The 19,567-nt window shown below is 40.5% G+C and overlaps 1 protein-coding gene across 1 annotated transcript in view; it reads right to left on the reverse strand.

The window, feature by feature from the left end:
• Nucleotides 1-18,480, reverse strand: part of LOC126455921 (sphingomyelin phosphodiesterase-like) — a 126,782-nt gene extending 108,302 nt beyond the window's left edge. The window contains exons 1-2 of the mRNA XM_050091679.1: nucleotides 18,351-18,480; nucleotides 4,450-4,607 (exon numbers count right to left, since the gene is read on the reverse strand). Of these exons, the coding sequence (XP_049947636.1) occupies nucleotides 4,450-4,607; nucleotides 18,351-18,480 (288 nt within the window). The remainder of the gene's footprint in view (nucleotides 1-4,449; nucleotides 4,608-18,350) is intronic.
• Nucleotides 18,481-19,567: the final 1,087 nt, after the last annotated feature.

A 19,567-nucleotide genomic window follows, 5' to 3' on the forward strand; every position in this document is an offset into this window, starting at 1 on the left:
TTCGAAAAAATGGGTACTCTGAGTGGCAAATTCAACGTGCGCTCCGCCCAACCACTACGGCACAACCTGTGGAGATGGATGAAATCACGAGGGAGGAGGTAGGCACTGCGTTTATTCCATATACAGGCGCACTCTCGGGGAAAATCGCCCGCATTTTGAAGAAACACCGGGTCGGAACTGTTTTTTGTCCTCCGAATAAAACTCGTGCACTGGTGGGGAGCGCCAAAGATGACTTCGGTTTGAGGAAGGCCGGCGTGTACCAGATTCCTTGTCAATGTGGCAAGTCGTATATCGGTCAGACGATGCGTAACGTCGAGGATCGATGCCGTGAACACCAGAGGCACACTCGACTGATGTATCCGAGCAAGTCGGCGGTCGCTGAACATTGTTTGTCGGAAAATCACGCTATGGCGTATGAGCGCACTAGGATTCTGGTACGGACGTCGAGATACTGGGACAGCGTTGTTAGAGAGGCCATCGAAATTCACACCAATGACGAAATCATAAACCGTGACTGTGGCTATAATCTTAGCAACGCTTGGGAACCAGCGATTGGGTTAATCAAGAGTAAATCGAGCAAACGTATAGGTGTGACGACCACGGCGGACAGAGCCATCACAACGACGTCATCTCAGACGCCGTCGCAATCTGTTCCACCGTGCGACCGAGGCGCGGGGCGCGGACGGCGGAGGGAGCGCGCCGCGGGCGGAGGGTATTTCAATCGGCCGCCGCCGCGACCGAACCCAGTTCCCTCTGAGCAGCCTTAGCGTACAGATCTTCGTGCCGGCACGTTCAGAGGAGCTCAGTCCATCAGTTCACCTGATGATGGCGACGTGTATGATCGCCGAAATATTGTGCCTGTTGGACACTGTAGACAGGAAGTACACCAGTGGATATTTTGATTATCATACTAGATCTTTTCAAACGATGTGACTACAAGAAAGTACGTGGTTAGCTTATTTGGTGGAAAAATCTGGATGTTTTTGCAAGTACTGCTTGTTATTTTTCCATACCGAAAATGGTGGGAAATGAGACCACTAAGTAGTAGGGGCATTGGTTATTCAGGCTTTGACCAATAAAAAAAAAAAAAAAACAAAGAAAACTACAGGGAAATGTTTAGCAAACATGAGAGCTTATCATATCATAAGAAATATGTTTTGATTGTTGAAAACACAGAAGCTATAGTTAAGAAAAAAGATGAAAATATCATCAATCAAGTAAATACCCAAAGAAGGCTAGATATTGAGATTAATAGAAAATTGATAATCCCCATAATACAAATAATTCGATTTTGTGGAAGGCAGCAAATAGCTCTAAGGGGTCATCGGGACACTGGGCGAATAATCCTTGAAGAATTGGTCGAAAATGATGGGGATTTTCGATCGTTGTTAGGATGCAGAGCCAACAGTGGAGATACTATTCTTAAAGACCACTTAACGACCAGTGGTGGGAAGATGATGTATACAAATTCTTTCATTTAAAACGAAGTTATTACTTGGTCACTTAATACAATTAAATATTGTAGAAAACGTCAGAAAGCCTGTTTTTTACTCGATTTTAGCAGATGAAACCACTGACGTCTGTCAAATCGTACAATTTTCTCTCTGTGTGTACGTTACATAGAAGAGCGAACTTTCAAAATCAGGGAAGATTTTCTGGCATTCGTCCCTGTTTATGGCGCTACTGGAGCAGGTTTGGCTAACACACTATTGAAGACCTTGTCAACATTACAGCTTGACCTAAACAAAATGAAAGGCCAAGGGTACGATGGCGCTGCCATGATGAGTGGGCAGTTCAGAGGAGTACAAGCTTCCATCACAGAAAAGCTACGCATTGTTCTTCACACACTCTAAATTTTTGTTTGTCAGATGCGAGCAACACACCTTTTATAAGAAACTGTATGGGTGTCACAAAAGAAGTCTGTGGATTCTTTCATTCGTTAGCCAAAAGAACAGAAATATTGAAATCAATGATATCTGAATGTTGTCCAGAAAAAAAGAAAAAGAAACTTATTTCAGTGTGCGAAACCCAGTGGGTAGAAAGGTACAACTCAGTACTTTTATTCAAAGACATCTTGGAGCCTATCTTTCTCTCCCTTCACAAAATAGAAGAAGAATTAAGTGACACAACATCTAAGGCTCAAATTCTAAGAAGTGCTTTAGTCAATTTTCGTTTCTTGTTAATCTTTTTGTTTTGAGACTGATGCTGTCAACCACCCATAACTTATCTGAGCAGTTTGAAAACAAAAATATTGATCTTACACAAACCTTGACTAATGTTATGAGTATCTTACACCTTCTGTCAAAGGAGAGAGCAAATACAGATGACTCATTTAAAGCCTTGTATAATGAAGTGAAGACATTCGCTGCCAAACTTGACATTAAGGAAGAGATTCCAAGAATTTACCGCCTTCATTCAGCAGTCCCTTACACCACAGAAGAAGAATAATATCGACGAGCTGTTTATGTGCCATACCTGGACGATTTTTGTGTCTCACTTAAAGAATGCTTTGATTCTCACAAGGAAACAGTTGTATCCTTACGAAACATCATCTCACAGTAGTGTAAAACAACAGATTTCCTTTTATTGGACGTTGCTTTTAGTTTCTACGAAGAAGACTTGTCACACAAAGAAATTATGGAAAGTGAGTTTATGCTGTGGAAAGAAAAGTGGAGGGAGGAAAATTCTTGAAATCTTCCAAAAACAGCTATGAGTTCTCTTCAAAAATGTGACAAGACTTTCTTCCCCAACGTTTATACCCTTCTGAAATTACTCGCAGTTCTTCCCGTTTCTGTCGCAACCATAGAGTGAACTTTCTCCAGCCTGAGAACACTGAAGACATACATAAGGAACAGTTTATCTGAAAGCTGGCTTAACAGACTTGCTTTATATTCTGTCCACAGAAACACTATAACTAGTGGCGATGAGGTTCTTGATAAGTTTGCGAGTGTACCAAGAAATCTGAACTTTGTTTTGTAAACATTGTTCTACATGAAAAGTGAAGTTTCTTTTTAATGTTATGTATTATTGTTATTGTCAGTTCGATAAACAATTATTAAAACAAACTTTGTTGCATTGTCATTTGTCAAACAGTCGATTTAATAAACATTCTTGTAAGGTTTCTCCAAAACAATACGTACTCAATACAGTCTTTTGAATTATAGTAGGTAAAATACACATGCATGTATACACAAAAAGAAAAAAAGTAGTGGTGTTGGTAATTTACACTTACGTTTTAGATTAGATTAGATTTACTTTCATTCCAATTGATCCGTAGTGAGGAGGTCCTCCAGGATGTGGAACATGTCAGAAAAACAACAATACATGACAAATATTTAAACTAAAACAAATAAGCTAATGTACCATTCCACAGGTCCCAAGTGGAATGATCGTCATTTTTTAATGAACACTAAGAGTCATTTTACAAATACTATTGCACTGAATTTAAAATAAAAAAGTTTTTTATTTATTTATAAGGTAAGAAACATGTAATACAACTACTGTAATACTTATTTACAATGAACACATTACTGCACTGAAATGGTGCAGAAGTTAGATTATCCTTACACACACACACACACACACACACACACACACTCACACACACATTTTCAGTGAACACATTACTGCACTGAAATTGTGCAGAAGATATGTTGTACTTATATACAAATCAGTTGGTTTTCCTCAGAAATTCATCAATGGAGTAGAAGGAGTTGGCCACCAATAAATCCTTTAGGCTTCTCTTAAACTGAATTTCATTGGTTGTTAAGCTTTTTATGGCAGAATAAATCAATATTTATAGCTAGAATCACTCCAAACACGATAATCACAATCCCATTTTCACTCTTTTAGTTTGGATTAGTGTTTGCAGATGAGATATTTTTAAAATCTTGACTGTTTGAAATATAGTATTATTGTCTCGCTATGTTGGTTCTCCAGTGTTTCCTCGACGCTGCTATAATCACAAGATGCAGAATGCTGCGACAATGTACAGTACATTATTGAATTCGACACTGTCGCAGTAGTCAGCATCTTGTAATTACAAAAGCGGAGAGGAAACAAAGTGAGCCGCTGGACAACCATCATAGTGAAGCAATAATAACTGAGATTTTCATCATTTGTTTTTTTAAAAATAACTACATTTTTATGATTTAATGCTAACAATAAAAAAGCTTGATCTTGGTAAAGTAAAAGGGGCTTAAGCACAAATTATCCTCTGAATATAATCAGCAAAACTGATACAAAACATCTTGGTGTATCTACTTAAAATTAAATAACCTATCTTTACATTAATCTTGCCCCCCCCCCCCCCCCACCCCAAGGTGCATGCTATATTCGCCACTGATTATAACTGCCACAGAATGAGCTTTTAGGTTCAGGAAATTTAGCTAAGCCAAATTAATACTGCATAGATTACATGGTTGTATGGGTATATCTCAGAGAACATACCTTTTGGCTCAGATCTGAAAGATATTCTGACTCAATCTTATTTGTCAGGGCGAGATGATGCAATGCCTCGTGAAAGTGAGGTGGCTTCACTCCTGATGAATGAAATGTCTCCAGCCCACTCATAAACATCTCTGTTAAAGCTTTGTGCCTCCATGGTTCTGCAATATAGAGTTTAATAGTGTTAAAAAAGTAGTCAAAAGTAAACTGGAAGGATTTATGTAGGGAATTTTTTCAATGTGGCAACAATTGCTAAACTTCTTATAATAAAAAAATATCAATGAAACTTAATACTGCCTCCTTTATGTGAAGTACTAGTCTCATAGTGATGCAAACAGTGAAGTGATTATTTGGATCATGTTTATTACAATAAAATAAAATTTTCTGATACTGCTGTGATGCTATCAAAATGTTTACAAGTAGTAATATATAAATCTATGTGTATGGTGTTGTATGGGCTCTATTATATGATTAACCTCTGTTTAATTTTATTATTTGATTATTTAATTTTAGTTTGGAAATGATCGGATCTTTCTTGTGTAAGACTGGTACAGTATGTAAATGATACCGACAAATACTATTATATGCTTCGTTTTTATAATCTATATTGTTCAGGATGTAACTGTGACTTAGCTGATGAAAATGGTATAACTATTTTTCCGAGAAAAATTATATTGAAGTAATTATTCAAAATTTCAAAGAATTATTTAAAATCTAAGTTTAAGGAAAAATACTTGCACTTGAAATTCCAACTTTGCTAATAAGGATACGTTTTAAGACTGATATACCTCATCTGAAAACCATTATTTCCTTCTGTGTAAATAATATCTCGTATTTTTTCAAATTTCGGAATTCAGGAAACATCACTACTCAGTAATGTAATAATGTTATGTAATGATCCACATTTTAGAGCAGTGTTACCATTCCACTGGCAGATAGATGTAATTGTTACCTGATTCCTGTCTGATATTTTGTTATTGAATACTTAACTGCTCTGTTTTTTGATGTTTTGTAAAACACTTCCTACACCAAGCCTCGAATAGGAGCTATGAATAGTGTCATAGCTAGTGACTAGCAAAATCGTTGTAGAATTCAGTCACTAAATCAGTCTTCATTTACGTTTCAATGAGATACCTTCTATGAGGCCAGTCTCCTTTGAAATGGTATGAAGCCAGTTTTGGTTTTTATATATTATGCAGCTGTGACTGAAAACTTTCTAACTGGAATATTTGTCTGTGACACTGAAAATCTGGAATGAAGAAAAAATGTCAAAATGGGCATTTTCATTCATATTACAGCCTGAACATTAGTTTTGTTCATAAATATACAAGGTCCAGGATCTGAAGTGAACATTGTTGATGCTGACCACCAGAAAGCTTAATTGAGACCAAGAAAAGCTTTTTTAAAGATAATTCAACTTTCTTATATAAGTATGTACTACTTTCTCTCTCCAAAAAGAAACTAAAAATGCAATTTCATTATCACGTAATGTGTTCACTTTCTGGATTAGAGAGCCACGTAGTTCCATGATACACCAGCCTTAACAATCGTAACCAGATGCTTCATATGTGAATTAAATGTTTTGTTGATCATTTGCATTCTGAGAGATATTGGAATATACAGTTATTCAGATGTTCTCACTGAACTTCCCCCATTATCTCAGTAAGTTGCCACTTTGTATCTCCTCACCCAGAAACCAGAAGCAGGGTGGCAGTTAATGACAAAAGAGGAAAGGAGTTGAAAGGCCATTAAAAGAGCCCCTTAGGAGAGGAAGAACACGTAGATCAACATCATCTGACATGAGTAGGTAGCTTATTTTCAAAAATATAAATATGATAAAAAAGATTTTCTTTAAGGATATTTGATGGAAAGTCATCAAGCAAAACAGGAGTGATATGCAGTATTCCCCAAGAAAGTGTTATAGGCCCCCTAATGCTCTTAATGCATATGAATGATTTATGAGACAATCTGAGCAGCCATCTTAGATTGTTTGTAGATGGTGCTGTGATTTACCACGTAGTAAAGTCATCAGAAGATCAAAATCAATTGCAAGATGATTCAGACAAAAATCTGCATTGCACAAAAAGTGGAAATAATGAAAAGTGTGAGTACTAAAAGAGATCTGTTAAATTTAAGTTACATGATAAATCACACAAATGTGAAGGCTGTCAATTCAATTATATAGCTGCAGATAACAATCAACAACTTAAACTAGAATGATCACATAGATGGGCTGTTCAAACCTTATGGGTCAAACTGAAACAGGTGATAATAGGTCTACAACCAGTTATATTGAGATAGGGAATCAGTGGTTGGAAATGCATATTTATTGTGTTATGGACATACACAGCATATGCCACATAACAGCAACATAGGTCATAGTAATTGTCCTAAGTGAAGACCTCCAATGCACGCATGGCAAAGGTGCATGACATTATGCTGCTCTCACAAAGATTCCTGCTGTCTGTTGTATCAGGAGACAGGCAGTTTGGACCCTAGCAAGCAGGTCTTCATCTGTTACTACAGGGTTTCATACACCAACGTCCTGGCATAACCCCAGGGGAAAAAGTTCAGAGGCAATTGTACTGCTCGCCCCTTCCAGTCCAACGATTTGGTGTTCAGGTGCTTGTGGGTACTGGTGCATTGTCATGTTAAAGTCACAACATTTTGCGAAAGCAAGGGGTACAGTCTACAAAAACTGTGGCAACACATCTTGCATGAACGCCAGGTAACATGGAGACCACTCAAATGGGAGGCAGCGAATAAGGTCCTATTACGTGATCTTGGACCATACCTGCTATTACACTGACAGAGAATCAGTACTGGTGGCCATCAATGTGGGTGGTATTGCGATTGCCCTCTCTCTGAACGTGGCTGTAGTGGCTGTTGAAAACGCCATCATAGGTGAATGAGGTCTCATCCATGAACAATACACACAGTACAAAGGTCAGAACTAGAGCACTGGAGTGGATAATCCTTTGACAGAAGTGAATGTGGGACTTAAAATCCGTTGGTCCTAGTTCTTGCACATATTCCTTATGATAAATGCGTAATACCTGTTCCACCAGTACTCTCCACACTGTATCCTCCCTAGTGTACATTTCACAGACAAGATGGCGGTTGCTTATTGCTGGCTTGTTGGCTACACGATGCAGCATCGTTCCTCAAAGTCTGGTGTTCTCCCACGTATTTGGCGGGAGCCCTGGCTGGCTCTCTGTGGCGTGAGTGACATTGTCTCTCGGAAGTTGGTATCCACTGAGATAAGCATCATCCAATTAGGATGACACCTGATGGGAAAGCGTTCTCTGTACATTCATGTTGCTTTATAGGTACTGTATCCTGCTGCGATGTACATTAGCTGTCTGTCTGCCAACGCTCATGATGAGTAACATTCCGTCTTTGACTGTGTGTCATGCACTGTACTCAGTAACGCATCTCGCTCACCATGGACACATCACAAGCTGTCTCATCCAACTGAAACTGACACCAGGAATAGTGTTATGCTTGTGGCACAGGTTACTGCACCAGTGCAATGCATGCAGCTGGAACACGACACGTGTGCTATGAGCTAATCTGTTTACAGTATGTCTGTGTGGTGGTCAGGAGTGTACAGTGTTTATCACCTGTTACCTTTTCCAGTTACAACAGACACCTAGGATCTTTGCGAGAGTGCAGCAGAACTGCATGCTCCGTTGCAATAAATGCATTTAGACTGGCAGTCGTCAGTAGCAGATCATGGGCCTAAATTCTGGGAATATCAGGAAACGTTTTGGCAATCACCTTTCCTTCCCTTTTAATGTATGCACATCTAGCATTACAAACTCCTAAGGACCACGACTAGTACTACTACTGCTAGTACTAAGACCGATGATGACTACCCCACTACTACAGCTAATAATAATAATAATAATAATAATAATAACAATAATTACAATCATATTCATTTACAAACGGACTGGTAGATCGGGAATTTGAGCGCTGTTGCTTGCAAAACAAGTTAACTCGATGACCCTTCTTCCTGACTCTTTCAATGACTTTGCCATACCATGACTCTCGGCTTTCAAGTATTCGCAGTAATGGTTTTTCAACCGAGATACAAGCAAGAACTGATAAGCGATCCTGGGACATACTGTTCCTTAAACACGGTTATATGCGTTTAAGACAAGAAAAACCCCTTGCAACTGAAACACTTGTTCCAAGAATGGGTGGCAATTAGAGAAAACAGTTCGAAAGCTCCTGGAAGAATTTCGTTCTTTTCATTCTCAATCATTCTTTTGATAATGTCCACCAAACTGACAGCGTGAAATGTTCGTTTATGCTGGGAAGAAAATACATCTCCAGTTGTATACGTAAATGCAAGCGACTGAAGGACGCACCATAGTGAATCTAAAACGTCTACAGGGAAACTCCGGACACGATTGGTGAACTGAGTATCAGCGCCTAATTTACGAAAAAGAAATTTATCCTGATGTGAAAATTTTGTTTCCAACTGTGTTACAATATTATCCAATACCTTAAAGTGCACCTGTTTGTATTTTGACATCAATGGACAGCCAATACATTCATCCATCATTTCAGCTCTATCACGATGGCTTCAGGCTGCATATTAGTCGAGCGTTTCGTGGAATTTAAAAGGTCTATCAATGTATCTTCATTTCTTAAATTTTTTATGTAAGCTATGCATTCTGAGGCAGCAGTCGCAGGAGGAAGTAGTTGCAGCGTGGCCGATAAAAGATGTTAAGTAACGATGGTCTGCTATTGTACAAATTTCACATGGAAGTGACAAGGTTTCGTGAAAGCTCATTGTAAAGTGGCTCGCGTCCAGATGTGGTACTTATTGTAGTAAGGAATACGAATTTAATGTAACGCTGTTGAACACTTCAAATACCGTAAGCAAAGACTTGCAGCGATGAGGAGTGACACTCTCTCTAAAGAACTCTTCAACGTCTGAGAAACGGAATTAGGGGGGCGAGTCCTGTGCAGACTGTTTTCACGAGTTCACCTCTGAGAGGTTTACGATGGAGGAGCAATTACCACATTAATTCCCGTTTTGGAACGGCGGTGTGGGAGCAGCGTCTTGTGTCGTACTGACAACTTAGTTTTCGAGCAGGTCATCTCCTGTGGTAAAAATATCGCACGGAACTAGAACAATTCGCGAAAGTGAATTTAAAAGATGTTCACGCTGAAATGTGATACAGAGTGCCTGCAACACATATGTGTTGCAAACCGATCTGTAGATAGCTAGGATTGCCAGCAGTGAGATAAATCACGAAGTACCGCAATTTCTACCGAGCGGATCTAGATCACCTTACCTTGTAACTGGCAAACAGCCTGTTGACGTTGTTTCTATTTTCGTAGCTGTGTCTTGATCGGGATTCCCAAAAAATCGTTGTTGCTTGTCGCCTGTTTTATTTCTCGTTTCTTTCGTGTGGTTAAATGTGATTGCCATTGGGTGAATCACTGTTACTCTGATACTGCTTTATAAAAGAGTAGAAGAGTACCTTCTAAAAAACTAACAGAATAATTTGTAATAAAATATATCAAATGCTCTCGCAATTAATGAAAAAGGCATATTGTCTTCTTTTAAAAGTGTATGAAAGTAAAATAACCAGCACAGTGCATGTGTGAATACTAGGGTTTCCATAATACAAAAACGGAGGACTAAGAAAAGCGAAATTAATTTATTTTATTAAAATTACGTAATTCCACGTTTAACATTAATTACGAGTTCAATAGAACGTAGACTGCTTCACAATAAATATACCGTGTTAACAATGAATAAACTCAAAACCTGAAAACTTGTTCAGGAACCGATCGACAACGAAATGAGCAGTATCAAATACCTAACTTCGAGGAACTCGAGAAAAAAAGATCCACTTCTTTACAAACTGACTATGCAGTGTGACCTAGCTGAGAGAGCATAATTTGCTTCTGAGTCTTACCTGCAAGTGAAACATTTATAATGCGAAACATTTTTCAATAGGAATTCACGTAAAAACAGGATAAGGCGTTCCATACGTAAAAAATACAAAACAGTTTATAAAATAGCAACAATACGTATACTACAGGATCCGTTTTTCAAAAAAGTTGTCTAAAGACTTTTGTTTCTGCCTACTCTTCAATATGGGTGTTCACCGCGGATGACGGCTAGTTGAATGAAACATCTCTTTATATATTGGTTAATGCGTAGCTGTGCTGACTTCGTGTTGGTTAACGATGACAAATCTAAAATAGAATTCATAAATAGATATTTCAAGGCCATGAATTGACACGAGTCTTAGGAATTAGAACACCTTGAAACCTGGTCACGGGGAATTCACATCGTCATCGAGGAGCAGGGATGGAGGTATCAGAGCCGACAAGCCGACAATTAGAACGCGTGATCGTGAGGAGTGCTGCTGACAGTACAGCTGAATAGAGCACTGCCGGCGGCACTGCCATTTATCCGCGCTTCTGCTGCAGAGTCCGTGCAAAATACGAAGGCCAGTAGATGTGATGACGGCAGGGCACGCGTGGGGAGAGTGGTAGTGGTGTGGGTCTAAACTGCAGCCTACATTCACAATTTTTGTAAATACACTACTGGCCATTAAAATTGCTACACCACGAAGATGACGTGCTACAGACGCGAAATTTAACCCACAGGAAGAAGATGTGATATGCAAATGATTAGCTTTTCAGAGCATTCACACAAGGTTGGCGCCGGTGGCGACACTTGCAACGTGCTGATATGAGGAAAGTTTCCAACCGATTTCTCATTCACAAACAGCAGTTGACCGGCGTTGCCTGGTGAAACGTTGTTGTGATGCCTCGTGTAAGGAGGAGAAATGCGTACCATCACGTATCCGACTTTGACAAAGGCCAGATTGTAGCCTATCGCGATTGCGGTTTATCGTATCACGACATTGCTGCTCGCGTTGGTCGAGATCCAATGACTGTTAGCAGAATATGGAATCGGTGGGTTCAGGAGGATAATACGGAACGCCGTGCTGGATCCCAACGGCCTCGTACCACTAGAAGTCGAGAAGACAGGCATCTTATCCGCATGGCTGTAACGGATCGTGCAGCCACGTCTCTATCCTTGAGTCAACAGATGGGGACGTTTGCAAGACAGCAACTATCTGCACGAACAGTTCGACGACGTTTGCAGCAGCATGGACTATCAGCTCGGAGACCATGGCTGCAGTTACCGTTGACGCTGCATCACAGACAGGAGCGCCTGCGATGGTGTACTCAACGACGAACCTGGGTGCACGAGTGGCAAAACCTCATTTTTTGGGATGAATCCAGGTTCTGTTTACAGCATCATGGTGGTCGCATCCGTGTTTGGCGACATCGCGGTGAACGCACATTACATTACATTACGCACGTTACATTTCAGATGTGTTACGACCCGTGGCTCTACCCTTTATTCGATCCCCGTGAAACCCTACATTTCAGCAGGATAAAGCACGACCGCATGTTGCAGGTCCTGTACGGGCCTTTCTGGATACAGAAAATGTTCGACTGCTGCCCTGGCCAGCACATTGTCCAGGTATCTCACCAACTGAAAACATCTGGTCAATGGTGGCCGAGCAACTGGCTGTCACAATACGCCAGTCACTACTCTTGATGAAATGTGGTTTCGTGTTGAAGCTGCATGGGCAGCTGTACCTGTACACGCCATCCAAGCTCTGTTTGACTCAATGCCCAGGCGTATCAAGGCCGTTATTACGGCCAGAGGTGGTTGTTCTGGGTACTGATTTCTAGTATAATATATTTTTCCAATGAATACCCGTTTGTCATCTGCATTTCTTCTTGGTGCAGCAATTTTAATGGCCAGTAGTGTAGTAAGTGGGGCCCTTCCACGCCCGCACTTGCATGACAACCACTAAAAAGATCTGTCACCTCTGCTTTGGTTAGAATCTAGAAAGAAAATCCGCCGAAAATGCAGCGATTTATTTTTGCCTGGCTTGTTAACCATTTGAAGACCACACGGGAAGAAGGGGTTAAGTCCATTTTATAGATTTTTCAGGAGAGCAATTTTAAAGTTTAAAACGTTACAGTTTCATTGGTTATTGAAATATGCTTTTGTAATTTATGCAGTACATTCAACGACCTTTTCTTTAGGATTCCTTAAAAGTGGAAAACATATTATTAAATCTCGACCCTGTATGTTTTTATGTGAATGTCTATTTTTTAATTTCTTTGTATAATCCACTAATTAGATTGTAAAAGTCAGAATGTAATGTCATATTGGGATGATAGTTCACTATAAAACTTCCCTGAAACTCCCTTGACAAAGATCTATTCATCTTTGAATCTAGTCATTGTACAGGACGTTCATGATTGGTCAGGTTTTAGGAACAATACCGTTTATCAGTATCCTGTTTTTATTTTCATTGAACTCATGTAAATTACAGTGATGAATAAGCCCATGTTCCAACTTTTGTATCTTTAAATCACCTGGTATACAACTACCAACAATTATTCAATAAATGGTTACAAAACATACATTAAAAATATAGTTAATGGGACGTAATTTCAGTCATCAGCATAAATCAAAGTTTTTCTAACCCACAGTCTTCATTTCTCACTTTTTGCTTATTACAAACAAATAACAGAAAACGTGTTTGTAAATTCACTGCCCGAAAAGGAATATTTTTATAGTACTCTTGGGCCTTTGTGTGACAGAACACCTTCAGTTCTTTCAGATCACGATATTTTTCGTTGGTGATAGGTAGCAGTCCAGAAACATTGGACATGCGACCTCCTGTTAGCATGGTATCTCAATAGGTTTGTTATAATAAAGCAGGAACTGCTATTTCACACACTGATATGATCTATTTTCATTTAAATACTGTGAATAAAGTATTTACCCGCCTACCTTCGTAACAGGGTGAAGGGAACAAAAACTCTCCTTCTGCAAGTTCTGGTTCCTGTTCCATTCGTCCAGCAGGAGCGGTAACAACTAATGTGATCCAAGACCCGTTGTAAGTGTCACGATGTATGATAAGCCTTGGATGGTGGCGTTCTATCTTCATCTCCTTAATAATTCACGACGGGAATGGACATTTTGATCGGTACCTTGGTTGAACTAAATAAGTCCAGTCACGTATCATTCAGCCATCAACTTCAACAACCTGAAAAGGAGTGGGTTTCGGACGCGCATCTTAATTATGTCGGTCCAGTCCTTTGGGAGCTCAGCTTTTGTTTTACGTCTGATGAGGCCCATATCTTTTGTGACTTTCCAGGTATGAATATCCTCTTACTGGGAATGTCACACGAATTGGTTCAAATCGCTTTTCATGATGGACAAGATAAGGGATAAACTGAAAGGGGTATAATTTTTGTTTTGACGACCGCATGAATCATAGAAGATTTCCAAATTTTTAACCTCAGGATCCAGAAACGAAGTAACATAATGATGCAGGAATGAAACTACTTCATTTGAATATTTCTTCCTATAATTTCAGGATAAACATAAAGCACTGTCTTACTGTCTGAGACTTGATGCATGTTAAATAGATATAGAGAAAGCTGTCGCTTATAGTAGACAATGTCGGTGCTGATGTTTGGACTTGGAAGATTTCGTTGGAAATCCATACATATCGATTGAGTGTTTGTAATCTTTCTGCTTCTCTGTCGAGATTGTCTTTTCGCTGATAGAATGCATCAGCTCTACGGTAGAGCAGTTTGGGTTCAATTTTGTCTTTCTTAATATTACTTTGAACGTCCGATCGTTCCTTTCCATCTGTTGCATATATGAGTTGTGCCTCTAGAGCTTTGAAAGTTACAGAAAACTTATCACAAGTACTGCTTGTATCACTTCGAGGGAAACCGAATGAGATATTAAATTTGTTATTAAATATTTTACGATACGTTTCATATGATATTAATGTGTGTCTTGAAACATCTTGATTGTGAGTTCTTCAGGCAAATGCAGATTCTGTGTTTTATTTATGCTGTAATGACTGGACCGTCCTTTAAATGACGACGTGAGCGCAGATGTTTTGCTATTTTTCTGTTGAAAGTTTATGAACTTGGTTTCCGTGTTTCCCTCGTTTATCAATTGGCGCCATGCCTTCATTTTTAAAAGGAATTCCTGACAGTTTCTAATCTTTTCTTTGAAATACCATGCAATGATATAAAGACATTTTGACAAACACACAATTCTGTTACAGTATTTTCTCTCATTATTCTGATCTTATAATGAAATGTATAATCACTCGAAGTAGCTACTGTCTCATCTCTGCGAGACGTTCGGCGTTGTACGTTGCCAACAGTATCCAGCCTGTCAGGTGACAACTTTGCTCATTCCAGTCCTTCAGCAAACTGAAATTAGATATTAATGTAGACTTCTCTGAATCAGTACAATTCTTCTTGCAGTTAGAATGCTCTCCTATTTCATGTGACATTGTTCTTAGCTTTTTAAATACTTCAGATTGTCTACCATAGCTCTGTGTTTTTCTAGGCTTACCACTGCAGCTTGACTCAGGATATTCCATTACCAGTTGAAACACCGACCTCAGTTGGATTTTACACGAAATTCAATTCTATCTACCCCACCACAAAGCGCTGAAGCGATTGTCAAGGCTGCTCTGTGTTACCACAAATCATGGCACAAAATTCAGTTCCACCACAGCACAAAGCAAAGAAGCTTATGTCAAATCTGCTCCGTGTTAGCTTCGACAATACTTAAGAAAGATCAACAATGACATTGCATTTAACAATGTCAACAATGAGACTTTCATAAAAGCACACAAAAAAGCATTGCGCATTGAAGTACGAAGTACATTTCGAATTTCTGCAAAACTGTGCCAATCTTGGGGATTTTGTGTTCTTTTGGATTTGACATGCTCTTTTCGGTGCTTCTGGAACAGCAATCTGACCCATTTTGTGTACCATGGGTGATCAGCACCATCATTTATTAATTTATGTGGTATATATCTCTCAATTACCTGCCAGGGTAGCCGAGAGCACTAATGCGCTGCTTCCTGGACTCGGGTAGGCGCGCCGGCCCCGGATTGAATCTGCCCGGCGGATTAATGACGTAGGCCAGTATACTGGCCAGCCTGGATGTGGTTTTTAGGCGGTTTTCCGTATTCCGCTAGGTGAATATTGAGCTGGTCCCCACGTTCCGCCTCAGTTACAGGGCTCACAGACATTAGAAAATGTTCACACTATTTCATGAGCTACACTAGACACAGACAGCTGGGGTACACTACTTACATCCCGGGGGGTTCAGGGTGGTGGCAGGAAGGGCATCTGTCCATCCTCTGCACCTAACACCGCCAAATCCGTAAGAACACGGCCGACCCCGCCTTGAAGTGGGGTAAAGGCCTAAAGAAAGAAAGAAATAACTCTCAAATGCCATCGATACTCGCTCTTTGAAATCATTTCACATCTTTTCTACGCTTACGTGATTATAATGGAAGGACTGGAGACTGTTTCTTAAAAAGGCATTAAGAGTATTTTTATCAGCTTTTTTAAATAGATGTACTTTGCGTTTCTTTTTGATGGTTGTGGGTGTTACGTTATTCAGCCTAGCAGCAACTGCCTTGTGGTCGCTAATCCCAGTATTCGTCATGATACTCCCTATTTGCCCAGGATTATTTGCTGCTAAAGGATCAAGTATGCTTTCGCAACCATTTGTGCCTCGAGTGTGCTCATGAACTAACTGTTCAAAATAATTTTGTGAGAAAGCATTCAGTACAATTTAGGATGATGTTTTACACCTGCCGCCAGTTTGAAACACACAATTTTTCCAGCATATTGAGGGTAGACTGAAGTCACCACGACTATAATTGAGTGGGGTACCTATTTGAAATGAGACTAAAGTTTTCTTTGAACTATTCAGCAACTATATCTTCTTAGTCATGGGGTTGGTGAAACGATCCAGTTAATAGTTTAGCCCAACTGTCAAGTATAACCACTACCCATATTATTTCACTACAAGGTAAACTATAGTCCGTGAGACGAGTGATTGGTACTGACAGTTCCGGCGGGCAGACGGCGCTGTTGCCGAACGTGGCTCACAGCACGCGGCGCCCTGTCTGCTACACGCATTCTCTAGCAGCAGAAATAAAAGCGAGACAAAATACAAGTCGTATTGGTACGCGTGAATTTATTTAAAGTTGATGCTTGAAATATATTAACTCGAAAACTGATAAGAGCTATTTAGTACAAGTATCTAAGATGCTGAAACATAATAAAGTTATTTGTTAAACTTCACAAAAAAATGGCTCTGAGCACTATGGGACTTAACATCTGTGGTCATCAGTCCCCTAGAACTTAGAACTACTTAAACCTAACTAACCTAAAGACATCACACACATCCATGCCCGAGGCAGGATTCGAACCTGCGACCGTAGTAGTCGTGCGGTTCCGGACTGAGCGCCTGAACCGCTAGACCACCGCGGCCGGCTAAACTTCACAACTGAAATGAAAACTATTTTCGCAAGTTGTTGAACATTAGCAGTTTTGGCTTCCATTGTTAAGTATTAGCATTATTAATTTGTTCTACTACAAGCTACAGAATAATTGGTTAGTGTATTAAGAGTTATAATCTGAAGAAAGTATTCACAATATGATGATCTGGTTGTAGATCGATAGCAAACTCCCTCCTTACATTCCTGAATGCGTTGTAGTTACTGTAATAGAAAAACACCACTCACATCACTGTCAGAATCTGATTTGACATTGTCTTCCTCAGCACTACTCGAACTATCACTGCTCTCTCCCAGATGTATAATTAAATTTTCGATGCATTCTTCCACAACCCCTTCGGTTTTGGCCGACTCTCTGATGGCACTTGCAGTGCTGTTTACAATTTTAGCCCACGTCTCGCTTGTCACTTTATTGATAGCTACTGGAAGGAGAGTTTCCACTTCAGAGATCGTGAGTTTTTTATTGTTTGCAGCACTGTAATTTTTTATCTGCGCCCACACTCCTTCAATTGCATTGAAGTGACAGTGGTATGGAGGAAGCCGAACGATTTCATGCCCGTGCCTTTTAGCAATCTCGTCAGTTACATATGTTGGAAATTGGGGTTTCTTTTGTGCCACAATTTCGAGCAGTTCCGCCTTCCTTAAATCTTCTCTGAAATCTACTTTTCGCCGTTTCAACCACTGAATGATATCGTCTTTTTTTGTTGCCAAGGTTGGTGCCTTATCGTGAACAACGGAATGATAAGGCGCATTGTCCATAACAATCACTGATGGACTTGTCAGATTCGTCATAAGCGATGTCTCGAACCATTCTTGAAATACTACGTTGTTCATTTCTTCATGGTAATCTCCCGTCTTTTTTGACCGAAACATTTTCAAGCAGTTTGGCACAAAACCTTTCGATGTTCCTGCATGTAAGACAATAATACGCCCTCCTTTGCCAGCAGGCACTGCCATTGTCCCCTCGGGCGTTCCATCATTCCAGCCTCTACGTAAGTTTCATCTCTACCCAAGTTTCATCTAACCACACTATACTTTCGAATTCCACACCCATGATCCTGCGCAGAGATCTGCACCGCCATGCAACTACATCTGTCCTTTCCATTAATATTTTGCGTCCGTTAAACAGTGAATAGCTGAAGCCTATGTCTTTCAACACTGTACGCAATGAAAATTTGCTCCCTTTAAAAAGATCGTCTTTCTGAAGCGACACCTGTAATTTAGATAGAGTGGGATGTTTCCTTCTCTTATAATAGCTGTATATATGACGACGAATAGCGTCTTTCTGAAAATCGTCCAAAGCTGTCACCTGCTTATTTCTCGGTCGCTTCTTTCCTGGTGTGTGCAGCTTTGTTGTGCCACTCTCGTCACAATCTACACTATACTGTTCTTTCCCTATCTTTACAACAGTGTTCTTACTTATTTTCAATGCTGCTGCAGTTGTCTTCACAACCTGAACAACAGGAATTAAGGGCCCACCTTTGTCCTTTTCTTTCTCAAAGTAATCCCTCACAGAGCACACGAATTCACGGGCCTGGGTGTGTAGCACACTTTTCTTCCTCCGTTTCACTTCTTGTGTTGGGCTGGTATTACCCGCCACACTAGACATTGTTTACAACGAAACATAAACAAAGAAACACTAAAAACAACAAAAACGAAATAAACTGCGAATTCAACTTCAGACAAACGACGAACGACCGCACCGCCTGCACGCGAGACACTGGTAAGTTTCATAAGCGCGCGCGACCGGGTTTCAGAGCGGCAACGTGGCCCTTGCTACCCGCTCAAAGTCAGGCCGTCATTGGCTGCCTGCCTGCGGTCGCTAGGCAACGGAAAGACGCTACCGAGCTGTCAATACCAAAGACTCGTCTCCCATACTATACTTCTGACAGCAATAAATACTCCACCACCAACTGCATTTAATCTATCCCTTCTAAACACTGTTAGGTCGTTTGAAAAAGTTTCAGCTGAACCAATTTCTGGATTTAGCCAGCTTTCCACACCTACTGAGCCGTGCGCGGCTCGTGTTCATACCGTTATTGCTTGACATCCTGTCTTGGCGATACTGTCGTCTCGTTTCTTATTCGATTTTCTGGCGTTACTAAGTTGCTGGCTTGCCTGCCCATGAGTGGCAGCAGCAGTGCTTATCGATAAGAGCACTGTCGTACTATCTTTGGAGCGACCACTAGTATTTTCTGGCTCGTTGTGTGTCGGGACTTCAGTGGGGACGGAGCAGTGGTGAGGTGCGGACAGCCATGACTCGCCCGACCGTTGCCGGCACCACCGACTTCAGTGGGAACGACCTTGGTTACTCATTTGGTCAGTCGTCTCATCGGACGATGTGTATATGGTCACTGACCACTTCCGGGTTCTCTGAGTGTGTCGACTTGTGATTTCTCCTAGTTGTTCCACAGTGGCTGCTTTTAGTGTTCTTCGAGTTGTTTGTGGAAGTGTTTTCGCGGAACCATGTGTAGCTTGTGTGGTTTTGACTGAGCAGTTATTTTAATGCTGTCTGCATGCTGGATTGAGTCAGTCGGTTGGGATGGAGCAGCGAGGAAGTCTCCGCGGCGCGAGGCCAGGCTGGGACCACTTGCGGTGTGCACACGCTGTCAGATTGTGAGGCGCTAGCTGCGAGAGCGACAAAGTTCGTTGCCCACCGAACGTGGATGCTGAAGTTGAGTGATCAGTTAACTTTA

This window comes from Schistocerca serialis, chromosome 2 (genome assembly GCF_023864345.2).
Source record: "Schistocerca serialis cubense isolate TAMUIC-IGC-003099 chromosome 2, iqSchSeri2.2, whole genome shotgun sequence".
Classification (NCBI taxonomy): Eukaryota; Metazoa; Arthropoda; class Insecta; order Orthoptera; family Acrididae; genus Schistocerca; species Schistocerca serialis.